This window comes from Ischnura elegans, chromosome 3 (assembly GCF_921293095.1).
Source record: "Ischnura elegans chromosome 3, ioIscEleg1.1, whole genome shotgun sequence".
In the NCBI taxonomy this organism is placed as follows: domain Eukaryota; kingdom Metazoa; phylum Arthropoda; class Insecta; order Odonata; family Coenagrionidae; genus Ischnura; species Ischnura elegans.
Genome location: NC_060248.1, coordinates 59,045,162 through 59,069,182, shown reverse-complemented (window position 1 = coordinate 59,069,182; position 24,021 = coordinate 59,045,162). Strand labels below are relative to the sequence as shown.

Below are 24,021 nucleotides of genomic sequence, written 5' to 3'. Positions count from 1 at the left end.
AGCGAATTTTTTACGAGGGCAAATAGAAACCAGAGATCAATACAAGTGGCTTTAGTATTGCTCGAAAATTTAGATAACAAGAAGGATAGGTAAATACTTCCCAAATTCTGAGGTGAAAAGATCGAAGTAATTTCAGAGTAAGGGAGATTTTAGTCCATCAAAGATGACTTATTAATGGATATTAAGGCATTTAAAAGACCAAAAAATGATCCTTACCTTATTCCATAGCCGGGTAGTGATGATATAGCGCAGCAAACAACAGTTCATAATTTAATAAAGATAAAAATATAATTTTTACCTTCTTCATATTAGCCATGATTCCGTGATACATTTTCAGGCGCTAGGCACCGAAAGAGTTCTCCTTTTTCCCGTCTGGTCCGTAAGTGTGAGCCTATTTTACCAATAAATCTCAGGAAAATCCCGTTCAAAACCCGGGAGCTCAACGCTGATGGGATCACTTAAATAGGACCCCTTACTCCCGAAGAGGTCCTGTGGCTGACTGTCCCCCCAAACCCCCAATGTCAGCCCAGTCAGTAATTTTATCTTTATATCTGGGAAAATATGAACCACCCAACCTCGGAAATACAAAATTTAAGTGCCTTATGTCTGAAGACTATGAATCATAAAGGCTAACAAGACTGAATTTTTGATTCTGGCCTAAATTTTAACGATTTTCGCTAGCTATGTTTATATCTTAAGCCTAAATCACACGATCATTTTTTTTCGTCGCGAAAGTAATCACTATCGCGATCACTTTTCCCGTCGCGAAAAGCAATCGCTCTTGTGATCATTTTTCTGAATCACACGGTCACTCCCGCCGTCGCTTTTCGCATCATTTCCAATATCACAGCTTGTTGTCATATGCCGGGTCTACACTAGTAACTTAAGTGACTACTTAAGTTGGCTCTGTATTTAAGTTGGTAGTGTAGGTGTCGCCAGCTTCATTTAAGTACACCTCCACTTAAGTCATCTTAGAACCCAACTTAAATTGCGTAGGCAACTGTTTCCGCACGGTTGAAGCTCTTCATGTGTTGTAAATGGCACATAATACCCATCTCACACTATCCCGTTGATTATGTTCTAAGTTGTGCTGTATTGTATGATGTGGTTATTGAGCGTTCTATTTCGTTAGTTAATTTCTAGTGTTGGGGATATTAATTCGACTAATTTATTTTGTAGTGTTTCTCATATAATTGTTGGTTTTATTTCCGTGAAAACTAATTGCTATGCCTGTTGCTCACGGCGAAACTCGATTTATAAAACTTAGAAACGTTTTAAGGAATTTTAAGACTGACAATGAGACGACGGCAGAGGATCCGGTAAAACAGTTTATTTTCCATGGTGTCATAATCGAAAATAACGTAAACGAATGCACTCAGTAACTTCCCACACACTGTTATTGAAACTATTACATAGGGCTTTAATGTTAGTCCTAGGGATGCCGAGGGAGATAAGATGTGGCGATTTCATTGGACGTGGGAGGAATTAATGGTTGAAATTTAACATCAATGGTTTTAATAAAGCAGTGGAATTTGACTATAGCAATAAGTGTTTTTGTTTACGTTGTGAATATGTCATTCCACGAAGTCACGCTTAGTAATTCTAAATTCCTCTGACTCCATCACCTCTCGCCATATAGCGTTCCCTCAGGAACTGAAATCGGTCTTTCCTTTTAACCTTCTGAATCAAAAATGGTTAATTCACGGAGTTTGGAAGTTTATTTCAAATAACAGTCGCTTTGGGTCAAATAATCACTAGTTGCTCTCCTAGACCTTCATCTGTCAACATAACTGTTTCCCGATATAGACAATCACGGTGCTGAAGTCGACTTAAAGCTCAAGTGTAGCTACCGCACCACATTTAAGATTATATTTAAGTGAAGTCACTTAAGTTAAGTGTGTAGTGTAGACAAGGCAATAGGACCCACATAACAAAATTATATAGCGTGTTTGTTTATTTATGTCGTTCCCACAATTGTCAAACATTGCGCTGCAATCGCTCCATAGGGGAATGCGTTCCGATTGGCTGATATGGGGTTTTAGTGACGGTTTTAGCGACGGAAAAAGCGACCGGACGAGTGATGAAAAATAGCGATGGGAATCCACATCGCGATCGCGAAAAACAATTGCCGCCGACGATCATTTTGCGCAGTGCTCGCGATAGTGATCACTTTCGCGACGAAAAAAAATGATCGTGTGATTCAGGCTTTAGTTACACATTTTGTATTCAAAAAACTTTGAGTGGTAGCATGTTTATTATGAATCACTAAATATGCATTTCATACATTTGTTGTTAAATGTAAATAAGACTGTAAATCAACGGTTGGAAGTCGATTGCTGTAATATATGGTTATAATTCGATAACAAAAAATATTATTAGCTAAATTTTCCATAAAATAATATAATTTTTATAATTCTTATTCAGTTTAACATACGGTTGATTCCTATAATTCTAACTTATGACGATTTTAATAAAAGATATAATTCGTGAACATGCCAATGGTCAATAAAAATGACCCTTTGAAGAAAAGGTCATTATAATTTTATAAAATAGAGCTAAATTAATAAAGATAACAGTCTTTGGAAGAGTTCCCCACATAAATGTTTAAAAAAATGAAATTCGAGTACAGTACACACGTCTTTCCTTTATGCAGTTTCATAATTTCCGCCGAGAGGCGTATTAATTTCGATAGTGTTTTGTTTAAATAGCTATACTTTTGGCCACCTTCAGAAATGTGGCGCTTTTAAATTCGCGCCGTTTTCATGTTGTGATGTCTGCTTGTCGGTATATGTGAGACGTGTGACAAGAAGTCTCGAAAGGCAATTTGAAATGGAAACTAAGTGCAGTTCGGTTGAGGAGATTGACAAAATTTTGCCTAGATTCGTCCGTCTTAAAGACGAATACGATGGAATTGGTAATTGTCTCTCACTTCAACTTTGATGTCGTCGTGAAATGGAATGTTTACTGATAAGAAGTTGATCAAAACATTCACATTGCTTTCAGTGGCAAGAAACCTCCAGAAGTTGTCATTGCTGGGCCTGTCCATTAGTAGTCTACCTAAGGATATTCGAGAATCTCTTGAAATATCGGCTAAATTTGCTCAGGTACCCTCCTTACTTTGTTATCATATCTTTGTTTAGCGTTAAAATATGTTAACTTAAATGATGATAATCTGAAGCAAAAATGCATGTAATAATCTCAATTTTACAAGGCAAATCAAGTGGCATTACATAAAAACTGGACTTACAAATGTTAGTGCCAAGACTTAAAAATCTCCCAGTCAACACAACAATTATGGCCACAGTGTGGCCGAACTGTGGTTTACCTGTGGCAACTATGGCTATGGCTAGCCACAGCTTGCCATACAATGGCCAGACTGTGGTTGCCATGTGGCAAGCCATAGTGTGGCTTGCCAAACACATATGCAACTATGGCCACACTTTGGAAAGCCACAGCTGCCACAGATGATAAAGTTTGTTTACGGTTGCTCTAGATGCAGACTTGTTGATGAGTTATCAAAATGAGAGTTGGTTGATATCATTGATATAAAGAAAGTGTGTTAAAGAAAGAATAATATGTATTAAGGGCTTCCACATTATTTATTTAATCTATTTCGGCGTCTTTCCGTGAGTACTGTGATGTTGAAATGTGGGGAAGATTAGATACCCTACCGTAAATGTTGTAATGACTAAATATGTGATTTTACCTGTTACAGATTGGTCCATAAGCCTAGCTAAAATAACTTAAGGTGGATGTGTAACATGTTACTGTCTCAAATCCAAGGCAATATTGTAATACTAGCTTATCTGCAATGTTGTTATGTTTTTTTAGTGGCTAACCTAGGCGATCATTAATGGTTATATTATATTATTAATGGTGAATTTACTGCAATAATAAAGTGCTTACAAACATCATTTACTAAGTAGGAACTTTTATTTGCATTTACCTTTCTGATACTCTATATCACAAAGTGCTACTTGGGGTATGGGGTGCCAACCAGAGGGCATTTTACCGTATTTATTATTTAAATTGATGGTAAATTAAAATTTTTGGTTCACATCTAATTTTCCAAAATATCATTATTTTTGTGTTGATGGGCATAGCTAGGATTGAAGGAGGCATAATAATACTAGTAAAAAGGAATTATTATATGTATAAATATTAATATATTAGTGGTGGAGCATTGTGGCTAGCCAAAATGTGGTCATAGTGTGGCTATCCACACTAAAGCCACATTATGGCTAGCCACACTTTGGCCACAGTGTGGCCGGGGGTCAAAACCATTATGGCGCCATAATGGCAACCCACTATGGCCATAATGCCTTGCCACAGTACGGCCACATTGTGGCCATAATTGTTGTGTTGACTGGGATGCTCATACTCTTCATCATATAATGTAAATTAACGTATGTCAATGGCGATTACATTTAATGAATAGCATGCTTTTTAAAAATTGTATTTGTTTTAACATAGAATTTTTTGTGGAATATACGTTTAAGTTATTTGTACACTAAGTTTGGTAATAATGACTACTTAGGGCATGTAGGTATGACTGTATTTTTTCACAAATACAAGTCTATTAAGTATTAAATACAAGGAAATGTTAGCATTTTATCTCCAATGAAATAATAGTCACATGATTCATCAGGTTTTAGGTCAAATAAGACCCTTACCGCTTTTTTCTTAACCCTAAACAAATAATCTTTCTGTCTGTACAATTGGGCCTTGTCCCCAGAACATGACACCATATTGTGGTAGGCTGTATGCATTAGCATAATGCATTGCCATAGCTCTTCATAGGGCATGATTGCATTTTAATCCTGATACAATAAAAATGCTTAAGGTTGATCCTTTAGTTGTAGGAGTGTGAAAGTTCTTGCTTTGCGTGCATGTATTTTTTGTTATTTCCTTATCAATTCATAAATGCTAGCAATACTAATTTTCACCTCCTTCATACCTGCAGTGTTGCATGCTGATTTTGTGGGCAATGATTTTTGCCTCTTTATACAAGACACTGACATTATTCGTAAACTTAAGTGGCATATATTTGGGTTTCAGTGTTGAAAGAAAGTATTTTAATTACCTTGAAATAGCTGTAATTATGTGCCCTGTGCGTTGAAAAAAATGCAAACACGCTCCTGTAATAGTCTCCGCTGTGGCTCTCCTTTGAAATGTGAGGGTGGCATATGCTTGAAATTCTATTTATGGGACATCAAAACTGTTCCAATACTGCCAGGTTCAAGAGAGTGCAATGCAGTTTGTAGCAAGTTTTAGGCAGTTAGAAGCATTATGTATTTGAATCAAAACAGGTGCAAAATGCCTCACTGGAGATTATTTTATTTCTGTTGCCTTTTATGCTTAGCAAAACGTAAGAAAGTAACCTATTTTATTTATTTTGTAGATTCTTGGCTTGGAGTATCTCAATAAAAATTCGTTGATGATAAGAAACAGTGAATTGTTGTTGGCTGAACATGAAGTTCATGAAAAGCAGTTTGAAAAGAAGTTAAATGCAATCAAAGTTAAAAAGGTCCTAAAGGATTTAGAAGAACTAACAGCTCTAATCAAAAGGTATGACTTGAAATTGTATTCCCATATTAGAGTATGCACGTCTGTGCTATTTTCATATCTCAATCACCTTGGTGGATTTTAGTCTATGCAGCTTCAATTTTGTTGGTTCTTGAAGTTTTAACCAGGGGTGATGTCGCCAGGTTGGTTGGTTGCAATCGCCGAGGGCTCCGAGCTTAATGTCAAGAGTTGAAATCATTTTATGAAGTGGTTTCATCATCATGCCAGGGTATGGGTTTGATGCAACAGTCTCATATTAGCTATTTTTTATTCTTGCCTGTATCATCTCTTTCATATCCTTGATTACTTTCCCTCTATGTCAAATGCGAGGTCTCCTTTCACTTTTCACTTGTCCTTTGCGGATTGACTTCATCTGGTCATTTTTGTCTATTATGTGGGCAGTGGCATAGCCAGGAATTTTGTTCGGGGTGATCCAAAACCAGGGGAAAATTTTTTGAAGAACAGGGTACAAAAATAATAAGTTTTAAACTAATTTTTAACACTTTTCATAATTGAAAAAACTTCATTTGTTAAAGAAATGTTTTGTAAATTCATGGTTTTTCAATATTTAAGAAAATAATTGTGTTTTTATATTTTGGGGGAGAAAGGGGTCCGAAACTACTCTGCCTTTTGGTGATAAATTCTGAAAATATGAGGTAATGTTTTTGAGCTAAAAAAATCGGTTAATTGACAATTGTTGACATTATTTTGGCTAACATAGCAATGCAAGAGGGAATAAAAGACATTACTATGGAAACTATGTACTTGGATTGACAAAGGGTGAAAATTTCATTGAAATATATGATGTGGTTTCTTAGCTAATAATTTTCACCTTAAGCCCTGCACTCTGGAATTTGAATCCCACTACTGCCACTTCTGAGGAAACATCTCTAACTTCGAACCCTCATATCGTGCAAAGTATGAGAGTGAGAGAAGAAATATTTTTACAGGTCATTAAATAGGTGATACATAGTAGCTGGTGACTAAAATTTCATTAAAATCCAAGTCGGTGGGTGCCATGTCTGGGTGAACTGACATGGAATGACCCTGCAGTCTTTCAGAAAGCTTTGACACAGTAGAAATAGATTTTAGGATGAGAAGAGTCTGTTATGTAAAATATAATTGTGTAATCTATATCTTATGTAATGTATTCTTCTTCAGAATCAGTGTGTTTATTTTGTTTTATTTATCAATAGGATGTGTGAAAGATCTTTGGATGACTTTGAAGCCTTTTTAGAGAATGAAAGAGAGAAAAGTTCATCAGTGGCTTTTCTCGAGGAGAAAATGAAGCACTACTCTCAAACGCTCAAAACATTGGACGTGAGTAATCATAATCATAACCTGATTGAATATTTTGTTTCTGTTTGTATATTATTACATTGTAACTTTTTTATTGCAATTATTAGGAAACCATATGTGAAGCAGATCCAAAAGTTAATTTAAAGGAGGTTATGGAGTGCCATGAAAATATTAAATCAATGGATGAAGAAATAAGAACTCTGAAATTAAAGTTAGATAGATACAAAGATTTGCCCCCTAATGTGATTCTGGCCAAGGAAAAATTGACGGAAGAAAAGCTTGCATTGCAAAAATTGGAGGAAGAAGTGGAAAGTGCAATTGAAGATCATGTTCGAAGACTTCAGTGAGTTTTAATCAATGTTGATCTAAACAGTGTGCTCAAGTGTGGTATAGAAATTTAATTGGGTTCTTTCAAAAGGAATTGGTTTTGGCTGTACAGTAGACCTCTGCTTTATGATTTTTTTGACTTACAAATGATTGAGCGTACAGTCTGCGCTGATTTTGCTGTTTCTTTTATAAATTTCTAATGTTGCAGATTTTTTTTCCACTCTCACAATGTCATCAATTATTTATTTCTGCTCTGTATTTGTTAAGGATATGCATATTAAAACAAAGCAACATTTACTGGTGATGATGGTCTTCAAACTAATTTCTCATCTGAAAATACTGCTGATTTAAGTCTTCCGAAACAGATGAATATCATAAAACAATGGTCTAATGTATTTGTATTCATGTGCATACTAGAATGTTGATAGAAAAAGTATATGGAGTGGGAGTTCATATTGAGGGGTACGCCAAAGAATGAATATCCTAAATATTTCAAATGGTTTAGTATTTTTTAGGACAGAAACGATTTTAAGGTGATTTGATTACTTATGGTATTAGTATTTATAACTCCTACCATACAAGACAGGTAATGGATTGACTTATTACACGAACTCAAGTGTTTCGTAGTGTTAACCTTAGGTTTTGTATTGTTTATGATGGATCCGAATCTTATGAATACCAATCAAGGAAGGGTATGTATTTCCTGCTACACCTTCCCTTTTCTCAGCAATCCCTTAATGGCAAGCACCATGCTAGATGTACAGTTGATGCAGAACCCACATGATGAATAATACTGTTGAACTCTTCTTTATTTGCTAGAAAATATTTTTTCCCTGTATTTAAAGCACTCCTTCTATATTTTTTTGAAGGTTATTCAAAAAATAATTAAGTTTTGGTCCCTGGGATGCTAGAGTAATTTTCTACCAAGTGTGGTTGTATTGTACAAAGAGGGGAACCTTCTGAAAGAAGTATACACGGTAGCCTGAGCTCAAAGCATAGGTACCGCTGTACATCATGGGGCTGCTATTGTATTAATAGCACTGTCACAGCAAGTTGCTGAAGTGGAGTCCTTGAAGTCGTGTCCTGGCATATCAGTGCCTGTTCCATCTTGAGTGGCTGTGCGTGAAGTGATGCATTGTCTTCGTGCACATGGTTTCAGATTGGTTAAAGTCCATCTAAAGCTTGTCTCCGTGTATGGACCTGCCTGGGTTTGTTAATAGTCATCAGATCATTGTCTCACCTGAAGTGGACACAAAATCAAGCTAACTTGCCACTTTCAAAAAACACTCTTAGTTGCTTCCTACTGTTTGCTGATTGGATATGTGAGGGTTTAACCTGTTGGTTCTAGGGACATCTTTGGTTCATATTCTAGATTCAGGCAGTCCTTTGATTGCTTTAGCTTTGTTCAGCCATGAGTGGTGGAGTTAGGCCTAATTATATTCTAAAGCTCTGCATGAAAGAAGTACCCTATTTCTCTGAATATAGTCCCCCTCTGATTATAGTCCCCCCCCCCTAATTTTGAGGCTTCATTTTCGGGAAAAGTTAAAAAAAATGCATTTGATTATTGTCCCCACCTTTACTTTTACCACGGGCATTTTTGGAAAAAAAGGGGGGACTATATTCAGACATATAGGGTAACTTTGTTCACAGTTATGCGTACCAATGCAAAGTTATATTCACCATGGACCATTAGTCTTAAAAAAAACATTAAGCTTAGCCAGGATTCGAATCCATATCTTCTGATTGCCAGTCAGGTGCTCCATCACTTAGCCATCACCACTAAGCCATCTTATTCCAAGATTAATCTCAGCATGGGTCTAACCAAACCAGGTGTTGGCGTCTCTAGCCCACACTATTGTACTGGAGATGGAGATAATTCTTACTGTGCCATTGTCAGGGAAATAAATCCTACTTTTTCACTATTCTGTGACAAAAGTTTTCCAAGCCATTGGACGAAACATGAAATCACATTGCCCCTAATAGTCAGCAGTCCTTAAAGAGCCTTCTACAATCAGAATAGTAGTGTTCATGGCTACCCTTCTTCCTTAATTCACTGATTGAACTCGTATAGTTTAAATGCTTTGTTTATTTTAGGTGCCACCTTTCCTTGGAATATTTTTATATCCACTTTTTAGTTTTTCTTTCATGATTAAGTAAGCAGGAAGGTCATGAAAAGAGACAGGTGTGGCATACGCAGGATATTGAGGAGTATAACAACTTCAATCGAGTCACTTCATCCATCTTGTTTTGTGGCAACTGTGTAATTAGTTTTCGAGTAAGCAGGGTGCAATGGTGCATACTACATATGTTTAAGGAACCTCTCTAGTTTACTTATTGACATGGCTTAACTTACGACTATTAGATTTAGAAAGCAACTTAATAACTAATGGTAACATATTTATTTGTAATTTGTACATCACAAGACACTTCATAAAGAATAGACATATTTGACATGATGGAAGTTTCTCTGGGTGCTAACCTAAGTTTTGGATAGTTAGCCGTGAATCAGATGTCCCTTGGTATAATCCCAAGGGTAGGTACTTGCTACCTCAAGTCCCCATCCCTATTGTACCTATGCTCTTGCCTACATAGGCCTGCTCCTGGTAAATATTTCTTATTGAACTAGGAGAAGGTGTCAAGAATGAGCAGAGGAGAGCATAGTGAGGGACATAGAGCCTAGAAAGGACCTAGTAAGGCCTAAGCACAATATTTTGTTGGCAAAGAGAGAAGTAGAATCCCATCAAATAGAAGCGGAGGTATGTAGTTCACTTGAGGTGTTTTTAAAGTATTGAAACTTTGAATATATTTGCAAGATTAAAGGTGAGTGAGGGGTTTGAGCAGTCCTCAAAGCAGGAATCTAATTTAAAAGCAGCATGTGATTAACTCAAACTAAATGAGAATTTTTTTTTCAGTATTAAAAAATTAAATTAGAGTAGGTATTTTATCCATGCTGACATTTAGAAAGTTTTTACCATTGCCATTTCGTTTTGTGATTGTTTTGGTAAGTGGCCACTTGTATTTTTTTAAACAGGACTGAATCAAGCACAGATTTTGTGTATAAACTCAATACACTTCCTATAAATTTGCTTATTAATATGTTGAATCAGGTGATATGTAGGTGTTAAATATTGTATATAAACTGGAATAGCTCCTAAAATTATGATAATTTATTGAACAGCCTAGAGTTTGTTTTTCATATTGTGGAGTTAAAGGCCTTAGAGCTCAAGTTCTCCATTCATTTCAAGATGATTAATGCTTAAAACCTTGAAAGGACATATAATATCTGGTATTGACACAATGACTGATGGTATGCTGCTAAATTATGGTTTTATTTCCAGTGGTTACTATGATAGCATTTAAATTGCTAAAATTCAAGAATTTTAATTACAAGGATAAAGTGGAGTTATTCTGTCCATTTTTGCATGTGTTGAGAATGGCTTCCATTGTGGAGTAAAGAGATGTAAAGTAGCAAGGTGGTGTCAGTGGGCACTTTTAATAATTTATGTATAGAAGATAGCTATCTGTTTGACAAAGTAGAACAGATTCTCACGTCATTTTATATATTAGACAAAATAAAGTATTATAATTTGCATAGAATATATTTCTAATACTGCTATTATCCATTCATGATTTGAACTCCTTTAGGCTGGTAGATAGATATTCTCATCAAGGGATGGTATCTGCATACAAGGTTTCGATTTTTAGGAAATATTTACAACGGAATTTGGTATCACATAATTATGTGGAAAATTAGAAGACGCGCTATGCTAACTTGTGTTTAATTTTTTTAACCCCAAGAATAACCCCAAAAATAAAATATATGTGCGTAAAGAAGTTCTTTCTGCTGGCATTAATGAAAAAGTTTCCCATCGTAGGAACGGTCTAAATGATTGAGGTAGAAAAATATTTTTTCTGATCTAAATATTTTTTGCTCTTAAAGAGACAGGATGTGGGAAATGATATGTCCTCACTTTCCTCATAGCTTTGACACTGATATAATCTCTGCTTTTGACTAGTACTGGATGTATAATCACCAATCTATGCATCATTTGTTCGTTTCAATAGTTTTTGGCTTGATTTTAAATGGTATAGAACATCCTGTGGATGTGAGATTTTTTTTTAGAGCGAGCGTATGAAATGTTTTGATATAAATTAATTTAGGTATATTGTTCTTCATAGCTTCACCATAGCTGGACATAAATATTCCAGTTTTAAACGGTTTCGCGATTCTCACATTCATTGAAGGATGATATGTGGATGTGTCATGCATTCTAGTATTGGTTTACATTCAACCTCTTACTTAAAGTTTTCCACATCATCACATTTAACATTTTCTCCCAGGTTTATTCATGGCACATATTTGGGCATTCGCTTTGTATTCAGTTGCGTCACTGATTACAGGGAACTTCTTCTTTCAGGCATTCGATTCTTTAGATCTATCTTCTGGTCTTATCCACCCATTTCTCATCTTACGGCTTTTAAATGTTGACCGTAGTGGTATGGAATATGGTGCTGTTGAATGGGTTCTCAAGTAATAATTTCCTCGTGCCCTGCAAGAGTGGAAGAAAAAAAAATGAGATGGAGAAACTATTATATAACAAGGTGTGATACTTTATTAATTATTCATCACTGATGAGTCCATTTCAAATATTTACTAATTTTGATTACCTAATGTTAAAATTAAATCTTAGTCATATTTCTCGTAAATAACTTTAATTTGACTATGTTTCAGCATTGTCCAATGGATTAAGAGAATTATACGTGATGTTTAACAAATTTTTATTGCAGGTGAAACAATTTCTAAGAAATGCAAACCATCACTTTTTATGGTCTCATTTGAATTTTTTCTCCACCAATTACAAGGCTGATACCACAAGAAATAATTGTTAGTCCAATCCTGCAGAATCAGTACAAATAAAGAATCAACAACTGAAGCAATCACTTTCTACTGGAATTAATAATTTATATCCAGGCAAATTACAAATAAAAGATCAATATTAGAACTGTGTATTGAATGCTAAAAGGATTGGTTTAGCTTTGTAGAGCAACATTTCTGTTAGAAAGTTATTATTTCCATACTTCTAGGTTATTTGAAAGTATAATTCATAAGTTGGAGTACCAGTTATTATTTTGTAAAAGAAACAGGAATGTAATCAAAGCATCATAGGATTAGTTACAGGAATATGAATCAGTTTATCATTTTCTGCTATACTTAATTCGAATTCTTGAGCTAGAACCTAAAAACGGAGTTAGTCCGTCACATTATTCGTGTCCACTAATTTGCAGGAGTGCCATCGATTGATGCAGATATCACAATAGGAACAAGTGCGAAACAAATTATGCGGATATGGGTTAGAAATATGTACATATATTATGTAGAAGTAGTCCATTATGAGAAAACCATCCTTCCTGCCAGGACTTAGTTTGTTATTGAAATGTATACATCTGAATAAGCACAATGACACTGGGTTACTGCTAAAGAAAGGAGATGTGGGTAAATGATATGTTACATATTATAATTAAGAAATGAAGGTGTTTTTGACTTTACCTTGTTAATGTCTGGAGTTTATAATATATAGTTATTGTCACCAAGGTTTAAAATTTTAATCTTACAATCTGGGTTTCATCACAGTGCAGCAGGATCATTTTTCTCATTTTGGTCATTTTAAATATCATATAGGATAGCAAAGAAGGAGAGGAAGATATTTTTTCATTGTGTTTCCAACCAAGGCCAAGTTATCAAATCATACAGCTGGGGGAGGCTGCTTTATGGAGGTTTAGTGTAAGTAAGCAAAGCAATCATGCTATGATACTTATTAGATAAGCAATAGGTATGGGTATGTAGGGGATGATTTAAATTTTCAGTATTTTTTGGAGTTGGGCATGTCAGAGTGTCTTACGTGCGTCTTGTCCCCAGACCCATGTAAACAGGCTCCTCCCAGTTCCTCCTTGACTTCTTTTTGGTGCAGAGACCTGCCTCAAACTCTTTCCAGCTGCCACAGCGGACAGCCTCGAATGACTTCTCATTTAGCATGGATTCCGCAAAGAATGCCCAAGCTCGCCAATGGCTGCACACATCTGTGGATAAGGGAAAATGGAAATAAAAATATGGTAGAAAACCTTTTGTTCTCAAAACACCAGGAATATACTGAAATCCATGTGAATGTGGTGAAGTGCATATTGGTGAGACTGAGAGAACCATAGAGACCAGGGTGAAGGAGCACCGATGCCAACTCCAACTCAATCAACTTGAGAAATGGCCGTGGCAGAGTACGGTGTCCTTGAAAATCATAGAATCTATTGGTTAGAAACCACCCAACTTGGAGGGCCGTAGTTTCACAATCAGGGGTAAAAAACACGAACGAGCATTCAGGAAAGGGGATGGCCGATCAAGGGTGGCCAAACATCTTTTGGAAACAGGTCATTATTGTAACTTCGATTTAGAAATACTCCACACTGAAACACCATGAAGTGTTAAAAGCCTTTCGCAGCCGGCTCCCCTCTCTCAACACATCTGAGTTTGGACCCTAGATTTCCAACCGTCCCAGTTGACTCCGAAAAAATTCGTTAGTATCCAAAGGTTTTTTAAATTTTGTACAAACCATTTCTACCCCCCATTCACACCATAGAAGAGCAATAAAAGGACACGGGGTCAACTACCCAGGAGAAGAAGATCATCTGGACGAGGACTCCATCCGGACGACCACAACGCGAAAGAAGACGGTGAAGGCGTGCGTGGTACCCTCACCCATCCTGGAACCTTTCTTTCCTCCCCCCCCCCAACCCTGCTCCTCTTCGAGACCCTAAAATACGACCTATCTCCCCCACAGCCTTCAATATCCTCACTTCTCGTCACCCAAACCCCATCCCCCACCGTACCCCCTCTTTTCAGGCGGGAAAGTCAACAAAAATACGAACCAATCAGGGACCACCTTGGTGAAGGAGGAGACATATAAGTACCGGAACACTACTAACGTCGGCATCGTCACCCCTGAAGATGTTGGGAAGGTCTCCCTGCGAAACGTTGGCCTACAATATGCACACCCTAACCCGGTTGAAAACCCAGGAAGAATTTAATGAGGGACAGTATTGCGAGATCATGATTTGGGTGATGCTCTATTTGCCTCGACTCTTACCCCCATTGATGCGCGCCCCTGATTTCATGGAGGCAAGAATGGAGGGCCAATCGCTGCCGTTACTTTTTTTAGCGTTACGCTTTCAGATGGACGAGCAGGGTAGCCGTGTTTTAACTATGTAGAATAACTCACACTTGGCGAGGACGTTGGTGCATCCTGGCTGGATGGCCTTCCCACCGTTCGGGTAGAAGTCGACGTGTCCCACTGGTCCCGGCGTCCCGTAGCGTCCGCTGCACGTGTGGATGACGTCGACGAACTCGGCGTCCGTCGGATCCAGACGCTCGGTGTTCGGCGCCAGAAGATCGATCATGGGCAACGCAGGTTCGATCCCTTTGGCCGAAGAGAGAAAAAGAAAACTTAAGGTTGGTTTCCTCCAGTAAAAAATGGTAGGTTTTCCACAGCCTTCAAGTTGATCTCCATTTGTCGCAGCCCGAAATTCTGAGATGCCATTAGGATTCAAGTCAATTTTTCGGGTTGTGAATGATAACACGACTTATGATACGTTGTTTCACGCGTATTGCTGACGTTACCACCGAGCAAATGTACACAAGACCCCTCATGATGGCCGTTTAGTAACAAGAAATTGCGGCCAACATGGAAAAGCCAATAGGGTGGTTTCCTATTATTTTTTTATTGCCTAAATCGAAAGATTATTACTCCTGGAGTACGTATTTCACGCTTTTAGATTTTTAAATGACGATAACTATTTTTAGCGAAAACGCCACGCGTAAGTAGGAATGAAGGGAAAAAGTCCGTGCGACGAATTTCTGGTTCCCCCTCCCGCCTGGTAGGTGACCTTGATCGAGGCTCTGAGCGCTGATAGGACGCAGGAAGCTAACGGGTAGCTGAGTACCTTCCTGTCTGGTAGCGCATGGCTTAAAAAAGGTTTATTAATACCTTATCAAGCGAAGAAAACTTTCCGACCTTAGCCAGTTTTAATAGGTGATTATTAAGACATGTTTCCCTGAGCTCTGTGCCTCATGCATGCATTGGTAGCCTCTGACGATGCATAACTCCTATCCTCTCGTGTTGAAACTAGGTCCCTGTGACGTCACGTGGAGTGGAATCGCATGGGCGCCAATCTGGCCTTTTTCAAATGAGGTTAAAATTTGACCCTTGCCATTCGTCTAAACCGGTATTTCAAAAACCAAATAATTTGTGTATTATGAATACACTAATGGTGGGTAACGAATCGCCATCAATGCCTTTTGTTTTCTTTGATGAAGGAAACTACCCTATTGATGAAGTCTTCACGGGAAATAAGCCGGGTCAAGATTGACATTGCTGCCAACGTTCCAATGGCCTCCTCTGCCATCGTCTTCGCCCTGAAGACGATGGCGGAGAAGGCCATTGAAACGTTGTCAGCGATGTCTATCTTGACCCGGCTTATTTCCCGTGAAGACTTCATCAACAAGATTCGCTGGGAAAGTACCAGATCCTTCATGGAAACGCCAACTTTGGTGCTATTATGGGAAAGTGAAAAAGTTAGGAAATGGAATACTTATTTTATTAGCATCATGGGCGTACCCAGCGGGGGGCAGCTGCCCCCCTTAGAAGCAAAAATCGCATAAGTCTTTAAGCAAAATCATTACTGAATTGAAACGAAAGCATTCAACAAATTTTATTTTAATGTAATTAAAATAAAACTATTTTTTCAAGGAGATAATCTCATAGACAAATGTCACAATGTGGTTTGTCCCCCCTAGACCACGCCTCCCCCCCACCTAGACCATGACTTGTCCCCCCTCCCCTAGTTATGATCCTGGGTACGCCCATGATTAGGAATCTGTTACTTCGTTATCTTGAGCATTAAATTTCTTACAAATAAAATCTCCGTATTGTTTGTTGTCATTCACAGAATTTGTGGAGGTTTTATTTGCATTTAATCCTCAGGATGAAAGCAAACACTTATCGTCTGTAAGATCCCATCAAATCTGAGTTAAGGCCGGGACACACATGACCGCACCGAGCCCGCGCCGACACACGGCCGAGTGTTGGACGTGCTACGGCGAGAAAGGAAAACAATGCATTCAAACGCGTAGGGACACACACCACCGCACCGTGCCCGCACCGTCATCGTGCTTGGAGACCGCGCCGAGTCCGCACCGTCACCGACTAGTTCAGTTTACTTTTTGACGGTGACGGTGCGGGCTCATGCAATATGGAGAGCGAGAAACTTATTGAAGAAGTGCGGAAATTCCCAGTTCTTGATTGATTTTCTCTGAATGTAACCATGGACTACAAAATAATCATTGTTACCATAAACAAACATTACGTTGAACTCCTGTGTTTCCCTTTTCTCAATTACTTAATACTGAATTTGTCGTTTTATTTTATTATAAACTAAAAACAGTATTGTAAATTTATATATTAATGCTTCCAAATTCTACTATCATATTATATTTAATTCATCCATATGTTTATCTCATTTTCTTTTTCATAACCAAGCCCTTTAGAAGATATACAATTATATAGAAGCGTTGGCTAAATTTGTTTTTTATTTATTTGGACTTAAACCCCAAGAACTCACAAAAATATAAATAAATAAGTTTAAGAAGAGGTTAAGAAAGAATAAAAATTTAATAATAATAATTAACGCACTAACACAGTTGAATTTTCCACAGTTGAAAGTTGAAGTTCAAAATATTATCTCTACGCATTTTCAGAAATCCTCCTAGCTCGGCTTAGACGGTAGTTAAATATCCTTTTGTCATCTGTCAAACCTTTTCCAGGATAAGGTCTCATCATATACAGGGTTTGTCCGGAAAGTAATAGGACTGAGTCGATTTTTAAAAAATTATTAAGCCAATCGTTACAATTCTTTAAAAAATTTCAAAATAGGCTCCTTCTGCGTCGATGCATCGCTGCCAGTGCGATTTCCAAGCATTGAAGGCGTCACAGAAGACATTCTCCGAAATAGCCTCGAGAGCCGAGGTGCATGCTGATTGGATCCCCTCTGTCGTCTCAAAATTCTTGCCTTTCATCGGCCATTTCACGCAAGGAAACAAAAAAAAAGTCTGGGGGGCACATCTGGGCTATAGGGCGGCTGCGGAAGCGTTGGGATGCCGGCATTGGTTAATTAGCTGTTCACATGAAAGGCGATGGAGCCGCAATTTCTAGTCGTCAGTGAGCACTTTTGAGACCATCTTCGCGCACACATCTTGCGCATGTTCAAATGTTCCGTCACAATATCATGAACCAAATATTTTGATAAATGTAACATCTGGGCAATTAAACGAATGCTTAGTCGACGGTCTGAGTTCAAAACTTTGTGCACACGAGTCAAAATGTCGGTGTTTGCCGAAGTCACAGGTCTTCCAGCATCGTCTTCATCAGCAACCTCTTCCCGGCCCTGCAAAAAGGCCCAGTGCTACCGAAACGCACCACTTCTTGCTAAAGCAACATCTGGGTAAGCCTACTTGATTATAACAAACGTCTCTGTCGCATATTTACCGAGGTTCACTCAGAATTCAATCGCGTACCTCTGCTGTAACTAACGCTGCATTTTCGGCTTGCACCACTCACAGAAACACGTCGTGCAAAAACGTCTGTCCTGACTCTCCAGGTGCTCGCAGACAACTGACCAGCCGCTCGTTCTTTAGCTAGGAACACCCTCTACCAAATTCAGTCGGTGCAAACACGCTCCGAAGAACAGTCGCGGTGGAAGAAAATCAGTCCTATTACTTTCCGGACAAACCCTGTACCTTTTAAGAGGAAAGGCTTCATCACCTACAATGACCATTGGCAGTTAGAAATTTGTTCCAGGTAGTGCTCCACCCCTTGGAACATTGAGCTGGCCATGCTCCAGAGCTCTTCCAAAATTCGAGTTTTAAAAAAATACCTCCATCCGAGTTTTTCCCGTAAGCTCCGACGTCTACCACAATGAAGTTGTAGCATGGGTTAACTAAGGCTAGAAGTACAATGGAGCATGAGTGTTTGTAATTCCAGTATAGACTGCCTGATAACTTCGGAGCTTGAATTGTAACATGCTTCCCATCCAAGGCTCCAATACAGTTGGGGAACTGCCACTTTTCCCAAAACTCAGATGCCACAGTGTTCCATTTTGCTTCATCTGGCACAGGCATGACCTCGTTTTGAATAACGTCCACTATTGCTTTACATGTACTGTGAATGATAGCAGCTACAGTCGATCTGCCCAGCCTATAGCTTAATGAAATTGTCTTGAAAGTATCCCCAGTTGCAAGAAACCTGAAAAAAGATATTTTGATAGGTTTTAACATAAAATTATTATTCTAAAAGAATATTTTTTAGGAGGGCCGGAAGAGTGCAGGAAAAGGTGGGCCTCGTTTCGATATCAGCTCCGTTGAACTCTACAGAAGAGGAAGACAAAATCAGGACAAGCTGCAGCCAAAAAACAAAAGTACAAGTACGAAGACATTTTGGAATTTTTGCTCCATCATATTGTGGAGAGAGAAACCCTCTCAAATGTGCCATCAATAGAATACCAAAGGGATGATTCCGAATTTGACCCAAGAGCGAAAGAGCCTGAACATGATCCCGAAAGTGAGCTTGAAAGCCAAAACGATGATTCTCAATATTCTGTACAAGTTCACAGATTACAGTTCAGCCTACCTCTCTAGTTCATCCAGCTGAGTCCACGCAAGCCATTTCTGGGAAAAGAAACCACTTTATTAGGCCATTGAATGCTACACGAAGGGGATCAAATTATGAAAAACCGGCGCAAGAGTCTCCTTCGAGCCAACTTATGGCGTACATATTTGCCGAAAAAGAGGCAGAAAAAAACAGAGTTAATCCAACCAATCCTGAACAGTACCCTATCGATAATTTTCTTGCTAGCCTGGCTCCAGTTCTGAAATATTTGGACCCCGTATTATTAAACCAGGCAAAAACTTCAATTTTCACCACTGTGCAAGACTTTGAGTTGAAGCAGTTATCAAAAAATGAAATCGTCGCAGGCAGCAATGATTCCTCCTCACGTTCATCATTCACCAATGAATCACCTCATTACAGTTCCCTTAACGAAAGCAACCAACAAATAACGAATCCACTTTCCGTGCATACGATGAACCACGCCTCGTTTTTTAAATTGTAAAAAGAATAATATTAACTTGTTCAGTATTAAAAATTTGGCAATTAAAGTATTGATTTTTTGAAATTGTGTTTCTATTACCACTGGTGACTCTCTTATACAATTATGCAAAACTACAGAAATTAGAAAGGAAGAATATTTGGTCATGTGTGTGTGATATATATATATATACGCACACACATATATGTACACCTCCTAAAAACGCACAAATATGAGAACATACCTTAAGCACACAGCCAGACGTTCTCTTGGTGGAATACATCTCCTCCAAAAAGTATCGTTCTTCTTCAGATGTTCTTGGAGCTTGTCGAGGAGAAGATGGAGAAGAAGGTATTTTTTGTCATTCGAAAATATCCGTAGAACTTGATTTCATCATACATGAGACGATGAAACAGGGTATTAAATTCTCCCTCAATGGTTCTTGATTTCCATGCACTGTCAACCCAAGTTCTCTTTCTTCGCCTCCTCAAAGTTTCCTCTTTATCCTCTTCATCTAGAGCCAAGGCAATCACCGCTAGATCACTGTCCCGAAAGTTTGAAAACATGATCGAGATCCGAAAAACACACCACGCTAGGAACAGAAATGAGACAATGCTGACGGCCGTCGCACGGGGCAGTGACGGGCCAGTGTGTTCTCCTACCACCGTCACCAACAGTCGTCCGTGCCGCGGCCGTGTGTCGGCGCGGGCTCGGTGCGGTTATGTGTGTCCCGGCCTTTAGCCGCGTATGCAGTGGCTCAAAATCGCTGTATCGAATCGCGAAACTCCGCCCATACAACATCGTCATTAGTCAACAATCCTAAGATTGATTTGATGAAGCTCTCCATATCTCTCTCCTATCCGCTAACCTTTTTATAGCGACGAATTTCTTCTCTTTTAGGTACATTCTCTATAACCTGTCCTATATAACTCATTCGGGGCCGTCCCTTGCCCTTCTTCCCTTCCACTTCTCCTTCAACGATTGTCTAATATAGATGAGAATGAAGCATAAAAATATTCGTATCCATTTTTAATCCATCCAATTTCAGCCATCATGCCTCAAAATATGGCCAACTAAGTTGTCCCGTCTTCTACTTAAGGTTTTTAGGAGGCTTCTCTTATTCTCCCGCTCTTCTTATCTGTAGTACATTCGACAATATTTTAATGCTGTAGTGCTGTAAACCTGTGTTCCCATCTCGATTTTTTTCGAACTTGTGCAAATTTTTCTCCGTTAAGGGCTTGCAAAGACGATGACGTGGCAATTCCCTTGTTTACCTTTCGAATTAATTTTGGTGTATCGGCAGTTAACCAGTAATGGAAATCCGAGCATTACGTCAATTTTAGTCCATTATATGAAGTGTATGTCATTTTCATTAAAGTTTCATAATGTGATCTTTTAATTATTCCTCATCGACTGACGTCAACAAAAATAAGGTTTCCCTGTTGCATTTTCTTGAAATGCAATTTTAAAATTGTAATTTGACGCGGGTTTCTATGACATTACATATTCAAAGCATACGGAACAATTTGGTTAATGGTAGAACTTGTATTTCGTTTTCGTAAAAAAAGCTGATATGATCCTCATGGTGTCTTTAAAAATTTTAAAATAAAAATTTAGGCTCGTCATCGGACCAGTGGCGTAACTAGTAGTATGCTTGGGTGGGGATGCAACGACCTGGGGTAGCGATCCCTCTCTCCGCCAGGCAACGGGGGGTCGGGAAACTTTTTGAAAAGTGACATGCCTGGAATTACTCATTTTGGCAAAAATGATTTAACCCTTTTACAACCAGAGAGGGCCGATATATCGGCCCTCGCTGGTTCAGCGAAAACTGCCAGGGGCCGATGTATCGGCCGAAATTATTTCACTTTTTTTTCCTGATTGTGGCCTCTTCAACGGCTGTAAATTAAGTAAATCCCCATAATCTATCTTAGGTTATAATATATAAACATATCTTAATGATTGGGAAAAAAATCTAGACGTATTAAATAAAATTAACTAGCTGAAAAATTTTAAAATCTGAAATGTTGCAAATTCCTGAAAATAGTCTTGGCAGTCTTCGCACCTCCCACCCGAAATGGGCCGGCAGTAAAAGGGTTAAATTTAAGCAGAGGCAGTTATTAAAAGTCAAAAGAAGACAATAGTTTTAAATATTTTTTTCATTTCTCTGATGCTTTGGGGGTGTCTATCCCCCCCCCCCCCATAGTTACGCCACTGCATCGGATTACTTCTACTTCGGAGTTATTGGAAAATGAATTCTGCTATTGAAGTCTTGTAGGTTACTTGAAAATGACCCTACGGTTGACGAAAATATCTTGAAAATTATTAACTTATAGTTTGGATGTAAAGATTGAATCATCCTCATTTTGTCAATGCTAATTTTGTTTTTTAAACTCGATGGATGTCGTCCATGATGCCATGCGACACTTTTTTAATTGTGCAGCCGTGGACTTAATTCCTTGAACAATTCTCCATTTATCGACGTACCTGTGATCCGTCCAATTCGGCCCATCGTGGCCAAATGGCCTGCGATTCCGGCAACGTGAGCACCCAAGCTGAATCCGACGAGATGCAAGTTCTTGAAGAAAGTGTCCGACGGCTGTGGCAGTCCTTGGCCCCTGGGGAAGTAATTGTGCTCCTCGTTGATCATCCTGGCCATTGTGTCGAGGAAGATAGAGAGCAGTTTTCCGACCGATCGGACGTTCACCACGGCCCAGGGGTACCAGGGTCCGGCCGCTAGGGCGTGCCAGTCCACCAGTAAGATGTTCCAGCGATTCGTCTCCTTTAGCTCTGAAGAAATACAGTTGTATGTGGGCCTCATTTGAGCCTCATTAGACTAAAAGTGATTAAGTGCATGCGTTTTAACCCATTAGAGACAAATGTTTCTCCTATTTAGCATCAAAAATGCATACATTTTCAGCTCTATCCAGGAAACATTTAAACTCTTTAGTCTTTTGTGCTGTAAAGTTTAATAACGAGCTATGTAGCTTCCAAAACAATTACAATTGAGTAGAAAATTTTCACATTAAAAAAATTATAAGTCTTAAAATTTAATTTATCCCAGAATGAACTCTGGGTTAGTAAGGGTTAATTGAGAACACTAGAATATTATGTAAATCAGTGAAAATAGTTTCACGGATTTGGTTCCTCATTCCCGCCCAACGTAGACATTCTACATCCTACCATTAGACATCTACATCCTACAATAGACATCTCCATCCTATCGTAGACATCTAAATCCTACCATTAGACATCTACATCATACTGTAGACCATGGGCGTACCCAACGGTGGGCAGAAGAGGGCAGTTGCCCCCCTGGAAGTAAAGGTAAATTTAGTTCAAAACGAAATTTTTGAACATATTTTCTTCAAATCCAAGAAAAGTGTTATCAGTATAAAACATGTAATTGAAATAAAAACATTTTTTTCGGAACAATTTTAAAAACTAATGCAGCGCTGTTATAGTTTTCTTGAAATTTTGGATTCATTATCTTTCCTGTGTTATAACTTTAACGACCGCGGCTTGCCACCTTCTAGTTTTGATCCTGGGTACGCCCTTGCCGTAGACATCTACATCGTAGACATCGAACCATTCCGAGCCCGAAGAAAACCTTGAAGAAATATTACTCTTGGAAAACCCGCACTCATTTTTGTTGTCAAATCGTCAAAAATGTGTTGCTGAAGCGTACAATAACTTGATCCATTATTTTTTTTTATTTTTGAAGCCGGTCGAAACAAGACCACTGACGGAAAAATACGGGTGCGAAACGAGTATTCAATATGGACGCCACTGTCTGTAAATTACTTACCTGCTATTAACATAAAAGTTACCAGAACGTTGCATTATGTAGATTATTTTAGCTTTTTTCATTTAAAAAAATGTTAGCCCGGAAGATTAATTCTTTATATCACGATTAGACTCTTAGAAATTGATCAACATTAGATTCTTACCTTTGTTACCACCCAGTATGGCTACTGTTATTCTGCAGAAACAAGTTGATGCATCACCAGAATATTTTACTGGACGACCATCGAATCAACGTGCCTAAATATCTTTACAACCACAAGCAGAAAGTTTTCTCGGCGGAAATGGGATAGATTAAACTAGTTGTAGACGTGAAGTATCTCTGCTTAGCTAACATCGAATTAATTTTTAAGGCAAAATAAAAGATCTAGTGAACTCACCAGAAATAAGATCTGTGATCACGTTGGGCTTTTCCGTCTCCTTATACCCATGAATGAACACAATCGTTGGAAGGCTGATGTTCATGTTGCGAGCGAATTCGAACATGTTCTTTGCATCCAATTGACTGTATTCTTCTTTGCTGAGTCCGGGTGATCTTCGATACTGGCTCGATTTGCTGGTGACTTTCCTGTAAAATTGTGAAGCAACGGTGAGGTAAACCGCTGTATTCATGGTTTATCAATAGATTTTATGTGTAATTACATCATGTGACATATGAGATGTGTTCAGGGTGTCACAAAGATTTCCAATGAAAGATGGCCATTTAAGTTGGTACGTGTGGTCTTAGTAGCCATTTTAGTTTGTGGTAAAAATACCTACAACTTTTGCCCCCACCAACAAGAACAATGGGAATTGGATGGGATTGGAAAAATAATTATAGTTCAAAGAAAAATGTGTTTTGCT

The 24,021-nt window shown here is 38.4% G+C and overlaps 2 protein-coding genes and 1 long non-coding RNA gene across 3 annotated transcripts; 1 reads left to right on the top strand and 2 right to left on the bottom strand.

Moving 5' to 3' along the window:
* The first annotated feature begins 2,747 nt into the window (after window positions 1-2,747).
* LOC124155868 lies at window positions 2,748-7,495 on the top strand. The gene is made up of 5 exons (XM_046530024.1): window positions 2,748-2,914; window positions 3,004-3,104; window positions 5,402-5,568; window positions 6,762-6,885; window positions 6,972-7,495. The coding sequence occupies exons 1-5, from the start codon at window positions 2,830-2,832 to the stop codon at window positions 7,209-7,211; spliced, it is 717 nt and encodes a 238-aa protein (XP_046385980.1). The 5' UTR covers window positions 2,748-2,829; the 3' UTR covers window positions 7,212-7,495.
* A 2,080-nt stretch (window positions 7,496-9,575) lies between these two features.
* On the bottom strand, window positions 9,576-13,342 carry LOC124155867. Its single transcript, XR_006864239.1, has 2 exons — window positions 13,092-13,342; window positions 9,576-11,741 (listed from the first exon to the last, which is right to left on the bottom strand). It is a non-coding gene; the product is annotated as an uncharacterized LOC124155867 (long non-coding RNA).
* Window positions 13,343-14,395: 1,053 nt separating this feature from the next.
* LOC124155191 (lipase member H-like) lies at window positions 14,396-23,790 on the bottom strand. Its single transcript, XM_046528909.1, has 3 exons — window positions 23,559-23,790; window positions 21,862-22,164; window positions 14,396-14,657 (listed from the first exon to the last, which is right to left on the bottom strand). Exons 1-3 carry the CDS (start codon window positions 23,788-23,790, stop codon window positions 14,410-14,412), a joined length of 783 nt encoding a protein of 260 aa, XP_046384865.1. The 3' UTR covers window positions 14,396-14,409.
* Between the last annotated feature and the right edge of the window lie 231 nt (window positions 23,791-24,021).